The 15,758-nt window shown below is 72.2% G+C and overlaps 1 protein-coding gene across 1 annotated transcript; it reads left to right on the plus strand.

The window, feature by feature from the left end:
• The first annotated feature begins 359 nt into the window (after positions 1-359).
• MAP4K2 (mitogen-activated protein kinase kinase kinase kinase 2) lies at positions 360-14,673 on the plus strand. Its single transcript, XM_067317143.1, is given in 39 exon segments — positions 360-498; positions 753-810; positions 1,341-1,431; positions 1,540-1,604; positions 2,122-2,177; positions 2,316-2,363; positions 2,672-2,714; positions 2,850-2,922; positions 3,030-3,136; positions 3,139-3,160; positions 3,248-3,310; positions 3,883-3,964; positions 4,049-4,156; positions 4,845-4,923; positions 5,093-5,151; positions 5,451-5,491; positions 5,794-5,832; positions 5,981-6,011; positions 6,111-6,312; positions 6,404-6,489; positions 6,618-6,659; positions 6,778-6,862; positions 6,994-7,073; positions 7,177-7,237; positions 9,996-10,058; positions 10,061-10,109; positions 10,196-10,215; positions 10,218-10,253; positions 12,080-12,183; positions 12,277-12,427; positions 12,525-12,572; positions 12,575-12,592; positions 12,710-12,796; positions 13,906-13,932; positions 13,935-13,975; positions 14,073-14,085; positions 14,088-14,127; positions 14,505-14,521; positions 14,524-14,673. Coding segments are annotated over 39 exon segments (2,499 nt in total). The 5' UTR covers positions 360-402; the 3' UTR covers positions 14,592-14,673.
• Positions 14,674-15,758: the final 1,085 nt, after the last annotated feature.

The raw sequence follows: 15,758 nt of genomic DNA on the forward strand, positions 1-15,758 counted from the left end.
CTTTTTTGGGCGGGGGAGGGAGGAGGAGGAGCGGGACCCAGGTGGGCGTGGCCTAGAGGCGCGCGGGGGGGGAGCAGGCGTGGCCCGGAGGTGCGGTGGGCGGGGCCCAGGCGCGGGGTAAGGGGGCGGGACCTGGGCGTGCAGGGGGCGGGGAGTAGGCGAGACCGGGCTTTGAGTGCGCGGGACCCGAGTAGGGGCGGGGAGTGGGCGGAGCCCGGCAGCTCAGTGGGCGTGGCAGGAGGCGGGCGGGCGGGATCTGGGCGTGCGCAGGGGGGCGTGGCCGGAGGCAGGGGGCGTGGCCAGGGCGGCCCGGCGGCGCGGTGCTTCCTGCCGGGGCTGCGGGCTCCGGTGGGGCCGCGCCGGGCCGGGCCGGGCCGGGCCGCCGCCGCCGCGGGCGCCGCCATGAGCCTCCTGCGGGACGTGTCGCTGCTCGACCCGCGTCTCCGCTACGAGCTGGTGCAGCGCGTCGGGGCCGGCACCTACGGCGACGTCTACAAGGTCCCGGGTGGGGCTGCGAACGGCGGCGGACCGGGGCCTGGGGGGGACCCGGGGGGGTGACCGCGGCCTGCTGGGTCCCGGGGGGGTGGAGGACGATACCGGGTTTGGGGGGTCCCTGGGGCTCTCGCCGGGGTGTTTGGGGGTGGGGGGGAGCCCGGACGCCTGGGTCCCCCCCGAGGTGCGGGGTGGGGGGTTGTCTCCGGGTTTCGGTTCCCCCCCCCTCCCCCCAGCTGGAACCGGCCGCTCTGTTGCAGGCCCGGGACACGGAGACGGGGGAGCTCGCCGCCATCAAGATCATCAAACTGGACCCAGGTGCCCCCCGGGGATTTCCGTCCCCCCCAAGGGATCCCGCCCAGGGACCCCCCCCAGGGCCCCAAGGGATTCACCCCCGGGGATCCCCCCCCCTTAGGGACCCCCTGGGACTCCCCCCGGGTATTCCCCCCTCAGGGATCCCCCCAGAGATTCCTCTCCCCAGGGACCCCCCCCCAGATGCCTGGGTCCTCTGAGAGAGGGGTTTGTGGGCCCCCCCCGGATGCCTGGGCCCCCCGAGGCAGGGGTTTGGGGGCCCCCCCCCGGATGCCTGGGTCCCCTGAGGGAGAGTTTGTGGGCCCCCCCCGGATGCCTGGGCCCCCCGAGGGAGGGGTTTGTGGGCCCCCCCCGGATGCCTGGGCCCCCTGAGGGAGAGTTTGTGGGCCCCCCCGGATGCCTGGGCCCCCCGAGGGAGGGGTTTGTGGGCCCCCCCCGGATGCCTGGGCCCCCCGAAGGAGGGGTTTTGTGGGCCTCCCCGGATGCCTGGGCCCCCCCGGACGCCCGGGTCCCCGACGTCCCGCTCCGCCTGGCAGGGGACGACATCGGCTCCATCCAGCAGGAAGTGTCGACGCTGCGGGAGTGCCGGCACCCCAACGTGGTGGCCTATTTCGGGAGCTACCTCCGGTGAGGGGGGGCCGGAGGGCGGTGGAGGGGGGGGGGGCCCAGGAGCGCCCAGCTCCCCCCCCCCCACCCCCAGCTGATCCCCCCCCCCACCGTGTCCTCGTGCCGCAGGAATGACCGGCTCTGGATCTGCATGGAGTACTGCGGGGGGGGCTCCCTGCAGGAGATCTACCTCGGTGAGCGCGGGGGGCCGGACGCCTGGGCCCCTGACGCCTGGGCCCTGGGGGGGTGGCGGGGGGATGGCAGGGTGGAGCGGGAGCACCCGGACGCCTGGGTCCCCGGATGCCTGGGCCCTTGGGGGGGCCGCAGGGTGGAGCGGGAGCTCCCGGACGCCTGGGTCCCTGGATGCCTGGGTCCCTGGGGGGCCACAGGGTGTGTGGGGTGGAGCGGGAGCTCCCGGACGCCTGGGTCCCCGGACACCTGGGTCCCTGGGGGGGGCCGCAGGGTGGAGCGGGAGCCCCCAGCGCACCTGCGGGGCCCAGGCGTCCGGGCGGCGACGGCAGGATGTCGCAACGAGCCGTCGCCGTTTGGTGCCTCGTCCCTCTCGTTTCCTGTTTGCGCTGGGAGCCGGTTCCTGCTGGGGGGGGGGGGGCGGAAGTGGGGGGCAGGGCTGGAAGGGGGCCGGGGGGGGGCACTGGGAGCACTGGGAGCACTGGGAGCCCCCCCCCAGCCCCTCCCTGCCTCCGTCCGCAGCCACCGGGCCCCTGGCCGAGACGCAGATCGCCTACGTGTGCCGAGAGACCCTGCAGGTGGGTGCGGGGCCCCCCGGACGCCTGGGCCCCCTGGATGGGTGGGGGAGGGGTTGGGGGGCGGCGGGGGCTCCCGGACGCCTGGGCCCCTCGCTGGCGGGGAGCCCCCGGCCCCGCTCACGCTCTCGCCTCCCCCAGGGGCTGCAGCACCTGCACGCCAAGGGCAAGATGCACCGGGACATCAAGGTGAGCCGGACCCACGGCCCCCCCAGCCCCACGGCTCAGCCCCACGGATCCCCCTGCCCCACAGCTCAGCCCCCATGGATCCCCCTGCCCCACGGCCCCCCCAGCCCCACGGCTCAGCCCACGGCTCAGCCCCGTGGGCCCTCAGCCCCCACGTCCCCTCCTGCCCCACAGCTCAGCCCTGCAACCCCTCCTGCCCCACGGCCCAGCCCATGTCCCCCCCTGCCCCACAGTCCTGCCCTACGGCCCTGCCCCACGGCCCAGCCCCACAGCCAGGCCTTCTCTCGCTAACTCTCCCCTTTCCCTCGCAGGGAGCCAACATCCTCCTGACCCACAACGGTGACGTCAAACTGGGTTCGTCACCCGCCAGCCGGACGCCTGGGCCCCCCCCACGGGGGTAGCCAGACGCCTGGGCCCCCCGGGCCTCTCCCCCTCATCATCCCGCCCTCCAACTCCTCTCTCTGCCCTCCCCCCCCCCCCCCCCCGCAGCGGACTTCGGGGTCTCGGCCGAGCTGACGGCGTCCGTGGCCAAGCGCAAATCCTTCATCGGGACCCCTTACTGGTAACGCCGGGGGCGGCCGGACGCTGGGGTCCCCTCCCGTTGGGGGGGTGCCCCTGCCGCGGCCGGACGCCTGGGCCCCATCCGCTGTGTCCCCCCCCCCCCCCCAGGATGGCCCCCGAGGTGGCGGCGGTGGACAAGAAGGGCGGCTACAACCAGCTCTGCGACGTCTGGGCCGTGGGCATCACCGCCATCGAGCTGGCCGAGCTGCAGCCCCCCTCTTCGACCTGCACCCCATGAGGTGAGGGGATCCCCCCCCCCAGCACCCCCTTTCCCCACCCCCCCCCTCCCCGAGCTGCCCCTAACCTGCCCCCTCGCCTGCCCCCAGGGTCCTGATGCTCATGTCCAAGAGCAGCTTCCAGCCCCCCAAGCTGAAGGACAAAAATCTCTGGTGAGGCGGGGGCTGTTTGGGGTGCAAGGGGGGGGGTTGGGGTGCAAGGCGATATTGGGGTTGCTGGGGCTATTTGAGGTGCAACAGGGTAACGTGGGGTGCAGGGGGCTATTTGTGGCGCAAAAGGGGCAATTTGGGCTGCAGGGAGATATGTGCAGCGCAGGGAGATGTTTGGGATGCAAGGGGGTATTTTGGATGTGGGGAGAACTGAGGATGCAGGGGGGTGTTGGGATGCAGGGGGATATTTGGGGTGCAGAGGACTATTTTGTGGTGCAAAAGGGGCAATTTGGGCTGCAGGGAGATATTTGGGATGCAAGGGGGTATTTCGGATGTGGGGAGAGCTGAGGGTGCAGGGGGGTGTCGGGGTGCAGGGGGGTGTCGGGGTGCAGTGGGGTAATTCGGGATGCAGGAGGGTGTTGGGGTGTGGGGACTCTTTGAAGTGCGATGGGGCAATTCGGGGTGCAAAGAGGGATGTTTTGGAAGCAAGGGAGGGGGGGTATGGGGGTATTTGGGGTGCAGGGTGCATTTTGGGGCACAGGCCCCGTGCAGTGACCCCCCCACCCCGCCCCCAGGTCCCCCATTTTCCACCAGTTCCTCAAACTGGCGCTGACCAAGAGCCCCAAGAAGCGCCCCACGGCAGAGAAGCTGCTGCAGGTGAGCTGGGGGGGGGGCTGGGGGGCGCCAGGGGGGTTTTGGGGACCCCCCCGACCACATCCGCCCCCCCCCCCATTTGCCCAGCACCCCTTCACGGCCCAGCCGCTGCCTCGCCGCCTCGGCCTCCAGCTGCTGGATCAGGCCCGCAGCCCCAGCGCGGCCCCCCCGGACCTGGACGACGGGGACCTCGAGGTGCCCCCCACGCCGTGGGGTGGGGCCGGGCGGGGGGTGGGATTTGGGGTCCCTTTGGGGGATTTGGGGTCCCTGGGAGCGGGGTTTGGGGGTGCCTGGGGGCAATTGGGGTCTCTTTGGGGGGTTTGGGGGTCCCTGGGAGGTGGATTTGGGGGTGTCTGGGGTGATTTGAGGTCTCTTTGGGGGTTTTGGGGTCCCTGGGAGGTGGATTTGGGGGTGTCTGGGGGGCTTGGGGTCTCTTTGGGGTGTTTGGGGTCCCTGGAGCAGGGTTGGGGGTGCCTGGGCGGATTTGATGTCCCTTTGGGGAGTTTGGGGTCCTTGGGAGCAGGGATTGGGGGTGCCTGGGGGGATTTGGGGTCTCTGTAGGGGGTTTGGGGTCCCTGGGAAGTGGATTTGGGGGTGTTTGGGGGGATTTGAAGTCCCTTTGGGGAGTTTGGGGTCCCTGGGAGCGGGGATTGGGGGTGCCTGGGTGATTTGGGGTCTCTTTGGGGGGTCTGGGGTCCCTGGGAGCAGGATTTGGGGGCGTCTGGGGGAATTTGGGGTCTCTGGGAGCAAGATTTGGGGGTCCTTTGGGGGCTTTGGGGTCCCTGGGGGGGTTGGGGTGCCCGGGGGAGGTCTGGGGGCTCCCGGGACGGTTTGGGGGTGCCCCGGGGGCCCGCTGATGCCCCCCCTTCGCCCACGGACGCAGGACGACGACGTCTTCCCGGACAGGATCCGGTCGCGGGACGGGCACGGCCCGGCCGAGAGGACCCTCTCCGAGATCCAGTGTGAGTGGGGGCGCGGGGACCCCCCCCGGCCCGGACGCCTGGGTCCCCAACACCCCCCCGTCCCGGACGCCTGGGTCCCCGGGGCCCTGAGACCCCCCGCGTCCTGGATGCCTGGGTCCGGGGGGGCAGCTCAGGCCCCCCCCCACAAGCCCCTTCGTTTCCCTCCCAGTCAATCAGGTGAAGTTTGGGCCCCCCCGGCGGAAGGAGACGGAGCCGTGCTGCGGCCTGGTGAGCGGCCGTGGGGCGGCCGTGGGGCCATGGGGCAGCTGTGGGGCCATGGGGACCCTGTGGGGACTGCGGGGCGGCCGTGGGGCCATGGGGACCCTGTGGTGGTCATGGGGACTGGGGGGCGACCGTGGGGCAGCCATGGGGACTGTGGAGCAGCTGTGGGACCACGGGGACTATAGGGCAGGTGTGGGAGGTGTGGGGCAGCCATGGGGCTGCTGTGGGGCCATGGGGCAGCCGTGGGGACGTGGGGCAGCCGTGGGTCGCCCCACGCTCACGCCGACCCTCTCGCTCCCCATCAGGGCGAAGACGACGACGACTGGACGCTGCTGGGGGATGAAGAGTAAGTGCTGGGGGGAGCGGGGGGGAGCCCGGACGCCTGGGTCCCTCGGGGGGGTCCCCAAGGCTCCCGGGGGGGGGGAAGCCCCCGGATGCCGGGGTCCCTGGGGGGGTCCCTGGGGGGGTCCTGGCCACCTGGGTCCCTGGGGGGAGCAGGGGGGTCCCCGGACGCCTGGGTCCCTGGGGGGGTCCCTGGACGCCTGGGTCCCTGGGGGGGGGGTCCTGGGGCTCCGTGGGGGGGGGGACGGGAGCCCCCGGATGCCTGGGCTCGGGGGGCGCCTGACCCCTATCTCCTCCCCCCCGCAGGAGTTTGCTGCAGTCGGTGGAAGAAGCCCTGGAGGAGCGGTGAGACCCCGGGGGGGGGGGTCGCGGGGGTCTGTTCCCCCCCCCCCAGATGCCTGGGCCCCTGGAGTGTTGGGGGGGGCGGTGATCGCGGCGGGGGCCCCCCCCCGGACGCCTGGGCCCCTCCCTGACCCCGCTGTCTCCCCCGCAGGAGCTTGACCATCCGCCCGGCGGCCGGGCAGGTAGGTGCCCCCCACCCGGGACCCCCCCTCACCAGGGGGCTGCCCCCCCCCCCAAAACTGTGCCTCACCCCTTTCTGTCCCCCCACCCCCACCCCACAGGCCCCTGCTGGCCCCCCGGCCCCCGCCGGCCCCCTGGACTCGCTCTGGGACTTTGGGGACTGGGAGCTGGACCCCCCCGGGGGCAGCCCGGACCCCCCCGAGGGGAGCCCGGACCCCCCCGGGGGGAACCCCGACCCCCCCAGGAGCCTTCTGGACCCCCCCGGGGGCAGCCCGGAGCCCCCCGAACCGGCCAGCCCCCCAGGTAGGCACCGGGATGGAGGTGGGGGGGGGAGGTTCTGGGGGTGGGGGTCCAGGCCCCCCCCCACCTCAGCCACCCCTCTGTGTCCCCCTAGGCAGCCCCCCGGGGGGGTCCCCACGGCCCCCCGGCTCGCCGCTGCCTCTCGCCTGGGCCACCGCCAAGAGGAAGGAGGAGCTGGAGGTGGGTGTCGTTGTCGCCCCCCCCCCCCCCCCCCCCCAGCCGGACGCCTGGGTCCCTCTCCCGGACGCCTGGGCCCCCCCCTCCTCGCTGTGGGGGGGGGGGGGCTCACGACCGTCCCTCTCTTGCAGAGATCCCGCTGCCACGGGCTGCCCCCCACCCCCAAGGTCCACGTGAGTGCGGGGGGATTTGGGGGGGATTTAGGGGGGTTTTGGGGAGGGAGGGAGGGGGGGGGTCGTGGCCTGTCCTGACCATCCGTCTGTCCCTTGTGTCCCCCCCCCCCCAAAAAAGATGGGCGCCTGCTTCTCCAAGGTGTTTAACGGGTGTCCGCTGAAGATCAACTCCGCCGTCACCTGGATCCACCCCGAGACGCGAGGTACCGGGGGGGGGGTGGGCAGAGGGGCCCAGGCGTCCGGGGCGGGTTGAACCCCCCCCCCCGGCCTGGTCTTGGTTGGGGGGGGGGCCCAGGCGTCCGGGCGCCCCCTGACCGCCCCCGTCTCCCCGCAGACCAGTACCTGGTGGTGGGGGCGGAGGAGGGAATTTACACCCTCAACCTGCGCGAGCTGCACGAGGACACGCTGGAGAAGGTGGGGGGCGCCGTGGGGCTGCGGGGGGGGCCGTGGGGGTGCCGTGGGGCAGCCCCGCTGGGCACTCACACCCCCCCCCCCCCCCCGGTGCCTTGCCCCCCAGCTCCTGCCCCACCGCTGCACTTGGCTCTACTGCATCAACAACGTGCTGCTGTCGCTGGCAGGTGGGGGGCCGGGGGGGGAGGCTATGGGGCTGGGGGCCTGAGGTGCTATGGGGCTGGGGGCTGCAGCAAGGAACCCCAGGGCGTTATGGGGCTGGGAGGCTGCAGTGTAGGTCCCTGGGGTGCTATGGGGCCGGGAGGCTGCAGTGTAGGTCCCTGGGGTGCTATGGGGCCGGGAGGCTGCAGTGTAGGTCCCTGGGGTGCTATGGGGCCGGGAGGCTGCAGTGTAGGTCCCTGGGGTGCTATGGGGCCGGGAGGCTGCAGTGTAGGTCCCTGGGGCGCTATGGGGCTGGGAGGCTGCAGTGTAGGTCCCTGGGGCGCTATGGGGCTGGGAGGCTGCAGTGTAGGTCCCTGGGGCGCTATGGGGCTGGGAGGCTGCGGTGTAGGTCCCTGGGGTGCTATGGGGCTGGGAGGCTGCAGTGTAGGTCCCTGGGGTGCTATGGGGCTGGGAGGCTGCAGTGTAGGTCCCTGGGGTGCTATGGGGCCGGGAGGCTGCAGTGTAGGTCCCTGGGGTGCTATGGGGCCGGGAGGCTGCAGTGTAGGTCCCTGGGGTGCTATGGGGCTGGGAGGCTGCAGTGTAGGTCCCTGGGGTGCTATGGGGCTGGGAGGCTGCAGTGTAGGTCCCTGGGGCGCTATGGGGCTGGGAGGCTGCAGTGTAGGTCCCTGGGGCGCTATGGGGCTGGGAGGCTGCAGTGTAGGTCCCTGGGGTGCTATGGGGCCGGGAGGCTGCGGTGTAGGTCCCTGGGGTGCTATGGGGCTGGGAGGCTGCAGTGTAGGTCCCTGGGGTGCTATGGGCCGGGAGGCTGCAGTGTAGTCCCTGGGGTGCTATGGGGCTGGGAGGCTGCAGTGTAGGTCCCTGGGGCGCTATGGGGGCCGGGAAGCTACAGTGTGGAGGCCCTGGGGTGCTATGGGGCTGGGAGGCTGCAGTGTAGGTCCTTAGGGTGCTATGGGGCTGGGAGGCTGCAGCATGGGACCCTGGGGTGCTATGGGGCCAGGAGGCTGTGGTGTGCTGCCCCAGGGTGCTATGGGGCTGGGGGTGTGGTTTGGGACCCCAGGGTGCTATGGGGCTGCAAGCATGGGACCCTGGGGAGCTATGGGACCTGGTGTGGGGCTGCAGGGCGCTATGGGGCTGAGGGCTGCAGCATGGGACCCCGGGGCGCTATGGGACCCCCAAGGCGCTATGGGGCCTGGTGTGGGCCATGGGGCGCTATGGGGCTGGGGGCTGCAGCATGGGACCCCGGGGTGCTATGGGACCCCCAAGGCACTATGGGGCCTGACGTGGGGCTGGGGGGCGCTATGGGACCCCGGGGCGCTATGGGACCCCTAAGGTGCTATGGGGCCTGGTGTGGGGCCATGGGGTGCTGTGGGGCCGGGGGGTGCTATGGGGCCTGGTGTGAGGCCGGGGGGCACTATGGGGCTGGGGGCTGCGGCATGGGACCCCGGGGCGCTATGGGACCCCCAGGCACTATGGGGCCTAGTGTGGGGCCATGGGGCACTATGGGACCTCCAGGGGCGCTATGGGACCCCCAAGGCACTATGGGGCCTGATGTGGGGCTGGGGGGTGCTGTGGGACCCCCAGGGCGCTATGGGACCCCTAAGGTGCTATGGGGTCTGGTGTGGGGCCGGGGGGCGCTGTGGGACCCCCAGGGCGCTATGGGACCCCTAAGGTGCTATGGGGCCTGGTGTGGGGCCGGGGGGCGCTGTGGGACCCCCAGGGCGCTATGGGACCCCTAAGGTGCTATGGGGTCTGGTGTGGGGCCATGGGGCGCTATGGGGCCAGGGGGTGCTATGGGGCCTGGTGTGAGGCCGGGGGGCGCTATGGGGCTGGGGGCTGCAGCATGGGACCCCGGGGCGCTGTGGGACCCCCAAGGCGCTATGGGGCCTGATGTGGGGCCGGGGGGGCGCTATGGGACCCCCAGGGCGCTATGGGACCCCCAAGGCGCTATGGGGCCTGGTGTGGGGCCCGGAGGCGCTATGGGACCCCCAGGGCGCTATGGGACCCCTAAGGTGCTATGGGGCCTGGTGTGGGGCCGGGGGGCGCTGTGGGACCCCCAGGGCGCTATGGGACCCCTAAGGTGCTATGGGGTCTGGTGTGGGGCCATGGGGCGCTATGGGGCCAGGGGGTGCTATGGGGCCTGGTGTGAGGCCGGGGGGCGCTATGGGGCTGGGGGCTGCAGCATGGGACCCCGGGGCGCTGTGGGACCCCCAAGGCGCTATGGGGCCTGACGTGGGGCCGGGGGGCGCTATGGGACCCCCAGGGCGCTATGGGACCCCCAAGGCGCTATGGGGCCTGGTGTGGGGCCCGGAGGCGCTATGGGACCCCCAGGGCGCTATGGGACCCCTAAGGTGCTATGGGGCCTGGTGTGGGGCCGGGGGGCGCTATGGGACCCCCAGGGCGCTATGGGACCCCCAAGGCGCTATGGGGCCTGACGTGGGGCCGGGGGGCGCTATGGGACCCCCAGGGCGCTATGGGACCCCTAAGGTGCTATGGGGCCTGGTGTGGGGCCCGGAGGCGCTATGGGACCCCCAGGGCGCTATGGGACCCCCAAGGTGCTGTGGGGCCTGGTGTGGGGCCGGGGGGCGCTATGGGACCCCCAGGGCGCTATGGGACCCCCAAGGTGCTATGGGGCCTGGCGTGGGGCCGGGGGCGCTATGGGACCCCCAGGGCGCTATGGGACCCCCAAGGCGCTATGGGCCTGGCGTGGGGCCGGGGGGGCGCTATGGGGCCTGACGTGGGGGTCTCGGCCGTCCCCCCCCCCAGGGAAGTGGCCCCAGCTGGTGTCGCACAACCTGCCGGGGCTCTTCGAGCAGCGGCGGCAGCGGCGGGCGCCGCTCGCCTGGCCGCCAACCGCCTCACCGAGCGCATCATCCCCCGGTAACGAGCCCGCTTCGTTAGCGCCGCGGCCCCCTAACGAGCCCGGCCCGGGGGGGGCTCACCGCTCCCCCCCCCCCCCCCCCCAGGAAATTCGCCCTCTCCTCCAAGGTCCCGACACCAAGGGCTGCCTCGGCTGCCGCGTGGGTGAGGCTCCGCGGCGGCTACGGGGGCGTCCCGCGGGAACGGGTGCGGATGGGGGGGGCCCGGGGGAATGGGGTGGGGATGGGGGGGTCCCGTGGGAACGGGGGGAGCTCCTGGGGTCTGGGGTGCAGCTATGGGGGCGTCCCGCGGGAACGGGGTGCGGTGGGGAGGGCCCGGGGGAATGGGGTGGGGATGGGGGGGTCCCGTGGGAACGGGGGGAGCTCCTGGGGTCTGGGTGCGGCTACGGGGGCGTCCCGCGGGAACGGGGTGCGGGTGGGGGGGGGCCCGTGGGAATGGGGTGCGGATGGGGGGGCCCGTGGGAATGGGGTGGGGATGGGGGGGGTCCCATGGGAACGGGGGGGGCTCCTGGGGTCTGGGGTGCGGCTACGGGGGCGTCCCGCGGGAACGGGGTGCGGATGGGGAGGCCCGGGGGAATGGGGTGGGGATGGGGGGGTCCCATGGGAACGGGGGGGGGGCTCCTGGGGTCAGGGGTGCGGGTACGGGGGCGTCCCGCGGGAACGGGGTGCGGATGGGGAGGGCCCGGGGAATGGGGTGGGGATGGGGGGGTCCCATGGGAACGGGGGGGGCTCCTGGGGTCAGGGGTGCGGCTACGGGGGCGTCCCGCGGAATGGGGGTGCGGATGGGGGGGGCCCGCGTGAAAGGGGGGGGCTTCTGGGGTCAGGGGTGCGGGTACGGGGGCGTCCCATGGGAACGGGGTGCGGATGGGGGGGGTCCCGCGGGAATTGGGGGGCTCTTGGGGTCAGGGGTGCGGGTATGGGGGGTCCCACAGGAATGGGGTGTGGATGGGGGGGGCCCGTGGGAACGGGGGGGGCTCCTGGGGTCAGGGGTGCGGGTACGGGGGCGTCCCGCGGGAACGGGGTGTGGATGGGGGGGCCCGTGGGAATGGGGTGGGGATGGGGGGATCCTGCGGGAACAGGGTGCGGATGGGGGGGTCCCTTGGGAACGGGGGGGGCTTCTGGGTCAGGGGTGCGGGTACGGGGGCGTCCCACGGGAACGGGGTGCGGGTGGGGGGATCCTGCGGGAACGGGGTGTGGATGGGGGGGGTCCCGTGGGAATTGGGGGCTCCTGGGGTCAGGGGTGCAGGTACGGGGGCGTCCCGTGGGAACGGGGTGTGGATGGGGGGGTCCTGTGGGAATGGGGTGTGGATGGGGGGGGTCCATGGGAATGGGGTGCAGATAGGGGGGTCCCATAGGAACGGGGGGGGCTCCTGGGGTCAGGGGTGCAGATACAGGGGGGTCCCATGGGAATGAGGGGGGGCTCTTGGGGTTGGAATGCAGATAGAGGGGGGTCCCACGGGAATGGGGGGCTCCCCCCAGTCCAGGATCATGGATATTGGGGGGGGGTTCCCCAATCTGGGATTGCAGATCTGGGTTTCCCATTTTGGGGATTTTGGGGGTACAGATATGGGGGGGGTCCCAGGGTGGGGTGGGGGGGACATGGTCAAGGGGGGGGATCCCCAATGTGGGACTGCAGAGCAGGGTCCTGGATTGGGAATACGGATATGGGGGGGTCCCAGGTTGGGGTGGGGGGGACATGGTCAAGGGGGGGGATCCCCAATGTGGGACTGCAGAGCGGGATTCCAGATTGGGGGTACAGATATGGGGGGGTCCCAGGGTGGGGGGGACATGGTCAAGGGGGGGGATCCCCAATCTGTGACTGCAGAGCGGGATCCCGGATTGGGGTTACGACCACGGGGTGGGTGCCAGGGCGGGGGAGCAGTTTGGGCGCCGCGGATCGGGGTCGGGGGGGGTCCTCGCTCACTCCCCCCCCCCCAAACCCCATCATGTGTCGTGTCCCCCCCCCGGCAGTGAGGAACCCCCACTCGGGCCAGACCTTCCTGTGCGCCGCGGTGCCGGCCGGGCTGGTGCTGCTCCAGTGGTACCCGCCGCTGCAGCGCTTCGGGCTGCTCAAGGTACCGGCGTGGGGGGGCCGGGGGGGGGCCGATGGGGGCCCCGGGACCCCCCCCAAATGCTCCTTCTTCCTCCCCCCCCCCCCCCAATGGCAGCACGTGGCCGTGGCGCTGCCGGCCCCGCTGGGGCTCTTCGAGCTGCTGGTGGCGCCGGCCGAGGAGCATCCGCGGGTGTGCGTGGGGGCTGCCGAAGCCGGCCCCCGCCTCCGCTTCCGCCTCCTGGCCCTCGACGCGGGCGCCCCCGGCTGCGACCCCCAGGTAAAGCCGGGGTGCTTGCGGGGGTGGGGAGGCCATCTGCACCCCCCCCCCCCCAAAATATAACCTCCCCCCTCCCCGGCTCGCAGACGCCCCGTGCCGTGCGGCCACCCACGTCAACCAGGTGGACCGCGACACCGTCTCGTCTGCTTCGAGCGTGAGTATCGTCCCCCCCCCCTTTAGTTTTGGGGGGGAGTTTGGGGGGGGTTCTCTTGGGGTAGGGGGGGTGGTTTGGGGGTGTGACCCCCCACCCCACCCCGCGTGCGCCCCGCAGGCTGCGTGCGGATGGTGGACCTCCGCGGGGACCCCCAGCCCGCCCTGGCGCCCGAGCTCACCTTCGACTTCCCCGTGGAGACCCTCGGTGAGCGGGGTGGGGGGGTCCCGGCCCCATTGCTTGGGGGGGGTCCTGGCCCCATTGCGGGGGGGGGGGAAGGGGAGGGAAGGGGGTCCTGGCCCCATTGCGGGGGGGGGGAAGGGGAGGGAAGGGGTCCTGGCCCCGTTGGGGGGGGTCCCGGCACCACTTTGGGGGGTCTCAGCCCCATTTTGGGGGTCCTGGCTCAGGTGTGGGGGGGGATTCCCGGCTCTATTTGGGGGGGGGGTCCCGGCCCCATTGGGAGGGGTCTCAGCCCCGTTTTGGGGGGTCCTGGCTCAGGTGTGTGGGGGGGATTCCTGGCTCTATTTGGGGGGGGTGCCCTGGCCCCATTGCTTGGGGGTCCCAGCCCCATGGAGGGGGTCTCAGGCCCACTGAGGGGGACCCAACTCTACTGGGGGGGTGCTCTGGACCCATGCGGGGGGTCCTGGCCCTATTGGTGGGGGGGCTTGTCCCTCTTGTGAGGGGGTCCTGGCCCCACTGGGGGGTCCCAGCTGTACTGGGGGGTCCTGTCCCCATTTTGGGGGGGTTCCTGGCCCATTGGGGTGTCCCATTTCCATTGTGGGGAGGTCCCAGCCCCACTGGGGGGGTCCTGGCCCCATTGCATGGGGGTCCCAGCCCCATGGGGGGGGTGCTCTGGACCTATTGAGGGGGTCCTGACTCTATCGGGGCAGGGTCCAGCCCCATGGGAGGAGGTCCTAGCCCCACTGCGGGGGGGTTCCTGCCCACTGGGGGGGTTCCTGCCCCACTGGGGGGGTCCCGGCCCCACTGCGGGGGGGTTCCTGCCCCACTGGGGGGGTTCCTGCTCTGCTGGGGGGGTCCCGGCCCCACTGCGGGGGGGCTCCTGCCCCACTGGGCTGTCCTGGCCCCACTGCGCTGTCCTGGCCCCACTGCAGGGGGGTTCCTGCCCCACCGGGGGGGTCCCGGCACCATTTGGGCAGCGTCCCGGCCCCACTGGGGGGAGGTTCCTGCCCCGCTGGGGTGTCCCGGTCCCACCGAGGGTGTGTGGGGGGGGTTCCTGCCCCACTGGGGGGGGTCCCAGCCCCCTTGCGGGGAGGGGGGGGCCGTCGGGGGGGCTCGGCTCAGCCCGCCGCGCGCAGTGTGCCTCCAGGACAGCGTGCTGGCCTTCTGAAGCACGGCATGCAGGGCCGCAGCCTGGAGCGCAACGAGGTGAGCTGGGGGGGGGGCACGTGGGGGGGGTGCTGAGTCCCCTCCTCGCTGCGCCCGGACCGGACCGGACCCCCCCCCCCCCCAAACTCGCCCGCAGGTGACGCAAGAGGTGACGATGAATCCCGGGTGTTTCGGGTCCTGGGCGCCAACAGGTGAGGAATGGGGTGGGGGGGGTCCTGGGCTGGGGGACGAGTTGGGGGGGGGGTCCTGAAATAGGGGATGGGCTCGAGGGGGGGTCTGGGAACAGGGGAGGGGTTTGAGGGGGGGTCCTGGGCTGGGGACGAGTTCGGGGGGGGGGTCCTGAAATAGGGGATGGGCTTGAGGGGGGGTCTGGGAACAGGGGAGGGGTTTGGGGGGGGGTCCTGGGCTGGGGGGCAGGCTCGAGGCGGGGTCCTGAAATAGGGAATGGGCTCGAGGGGGGGTCTGGGAACAGGGGAGGGGTTTGGGGGGGGGTCCTGGGCTGGGGGATGAGCTTGGGGGGGGGGATCCATGCCCACCCCCTGTCGTGTCCCCCCCCCCCCCCCCGCAGGGACATCGTCCTGGAGAGCCGCCCACGGACAACCCCGAGGCCCACAGCAACCTCTACATCCTCACGGGCCATGAGAGCAGCTACTAGGGCGGCCCCCCCCCCCCCCCAACCCGGGGGGGGGTCCGAGCTGCCACCGCGTGACGTCTTCCTGAGACCCCCCCACCCCCAGGGGTGACGGGGACGGGGCCACCCCCGCGTGTCCCTAACGGGGATGGGGGCCACCCCCGTATGTCCCCCACCCAGGGCGATGGGGCCACCCCTGTGTCCCCCATGGGGTGACAGGGCTGATGCCACCCCCCTGTGTCCCCAACAGGGACGGGGCCACCTCTGTGTGTCCCTAATGGGGACGGGGCCACCCCGTGTGTCCCCCCTCCGTGGGGTGACAAGGACAGGGCCACCCCCGTGTCCCCAGTGGGGTGACAGGGCCAATGCCACCCCTGTGTGTCCCCAACAGGGACGAGGCCACCCCCTGTCCATCCCCCCCCCCCCGGGGGGGCTGCTGCCCCCAGGTTTGGCAATAAGTGACTGTTCCCCAGCTGGGGCCTGCCTGTGCTGCTGCCCCCCCCCCCCACTGTGTGTGTCCCCCCCCCCGTGTCCCCCCCTGACCTTTTCCTGCCCACGGGGACATGGGACAGGAGGGGATGGGGTCACCCCACCCACCCCCAGTCGTGGATTTGTCCTATTTTTTTACACTGGATCCTGCTGCGAGAAGACGGGAGAGATATTTAAGAATAAAGAGTTGGAGGCGGAAAGCTGTGGGGTGGCGGCAGGATGTGGGGGGGGGGGGCTGGGGTCGGGATTCGGGGTCAGGGTTGGGATGTGGGGTCGGGATTTTGGCTTGGAGTGAGGGTTTGAGGGTGGGATTTGGGGTTGGGGCAGGGTTGGGGCCAAGGTTGGGATTTGGGGGTTGGGGCCAGGGTTGGGATTTGGGGTTGGGATTTCGGGCTTGGAGCGAGGGTTTGGGGGTGGGATTTGGGGGTTGGGGCCAGGGTTGGGGCCAAGGTTGGATTTGGGGTCAGGATTTGGGGGTTGGGGCAAGGATGGGGGGGTCAGGGTGAGGGTTCGGGGTCAGGATTTCGGGTGAGGATTGGGTAGGATTGTGGGTCAGGGCAAGGGTTTGGGGTCAGGATTTGGGGTCTGGATTTGGGACCAAAGTGGGGATTTTGGGGTTGGGGCTATGTTCCCCTCCCTCCCTCCCAGTACAGCCCAGTTTGCCCAGTGGGCCCCCCCCAGAGGTGAGAGCACGCTGCAGGG

This window comes from Apteryx mantelli, unplaced genomic scaffold (genome assembly GCF_036417845.1).
Source record: "Apteryx mantelli isolate bAptMan1 unplaced genomic scaffold, bAptMan1.hap1 HAP1_SCAFFOLD_247, whole genome shotgun sequence".
Classification (NCBI taxonomy): Eukaryota; Metazoa; Chordata; class Aves; order Apterygiformes; family Apterygidae; genus Apteryx; species Apteryx mantelli.